This window comes from Trypanosoma equiperdum, assembly GCF_001457755.1.
Source record: "Trypanosoma equiperdum strain OVI genome assembly, contig: ctg_1525, whole genome shotgun sequence".
Lineage (NCBI taxonomy): Eukaryota > Euglenozoa > Kinetoplastea > Trypanosomatida > Trypanosomatidae > Trypanosoma > Trypanosoma equiperdum.
The window spans coordinates 354-605 of NW_027123533.1; the positions used below are offsets into that span (position 1 = coordinate 354).

At 30.6% G+C, this 252-nt stretch overlaps 1 protein-coding gene across 1 annotated transcript in view; it reads right to left on the reverse strand.

The window, feature by feature from the left end:
• Nucleotides 1–229: 229 nt before the first annotated feature.
• The window catches only part of TEOVI_000570200 (Trypanosomal VSG domain containing protein, putative), a gene marked incomplete at both ends in the record, with an annotated part of 1,530 nt that continues 1,507 nt past the window's right edge, over nucleotides 230–252 (reverse strand). Inside the window, one exon of the mRNA XM_067221963.1 lies at nucleotides 230–250. Within this exon, the coding sequence (XP_067078064.1) occupies nucleotides 230–250 (21 nt within the window). The remainder of the gene's footprint in view (nucleotides 251–252) is intronic.

Below are 252 nucleotides of genomic sequence, written 5' to 3' on the forward strand. Positions count from 1 at the left end.
ACTACCCCCCATTCCTACCTACCTACAAAAACTCAGAAAAAACGGGAAAAGAAGAAAAAAAATTTAGTTGCTAGAAAAAATTCTAGACAATCAGAGAGTCTACAACTTACAAAAAACAGCTCAATTTTTTTCGGCTGAATTTTTTAGGTGTTAAAATATATCAGAAAGTTTTTTCAAGTAGCAAAAATTTTAGTAAATTTCAGCAAAAAAAGTTTAGAGGGAAATTCTTTTAGAAAAGCAAGGCCGCAAATG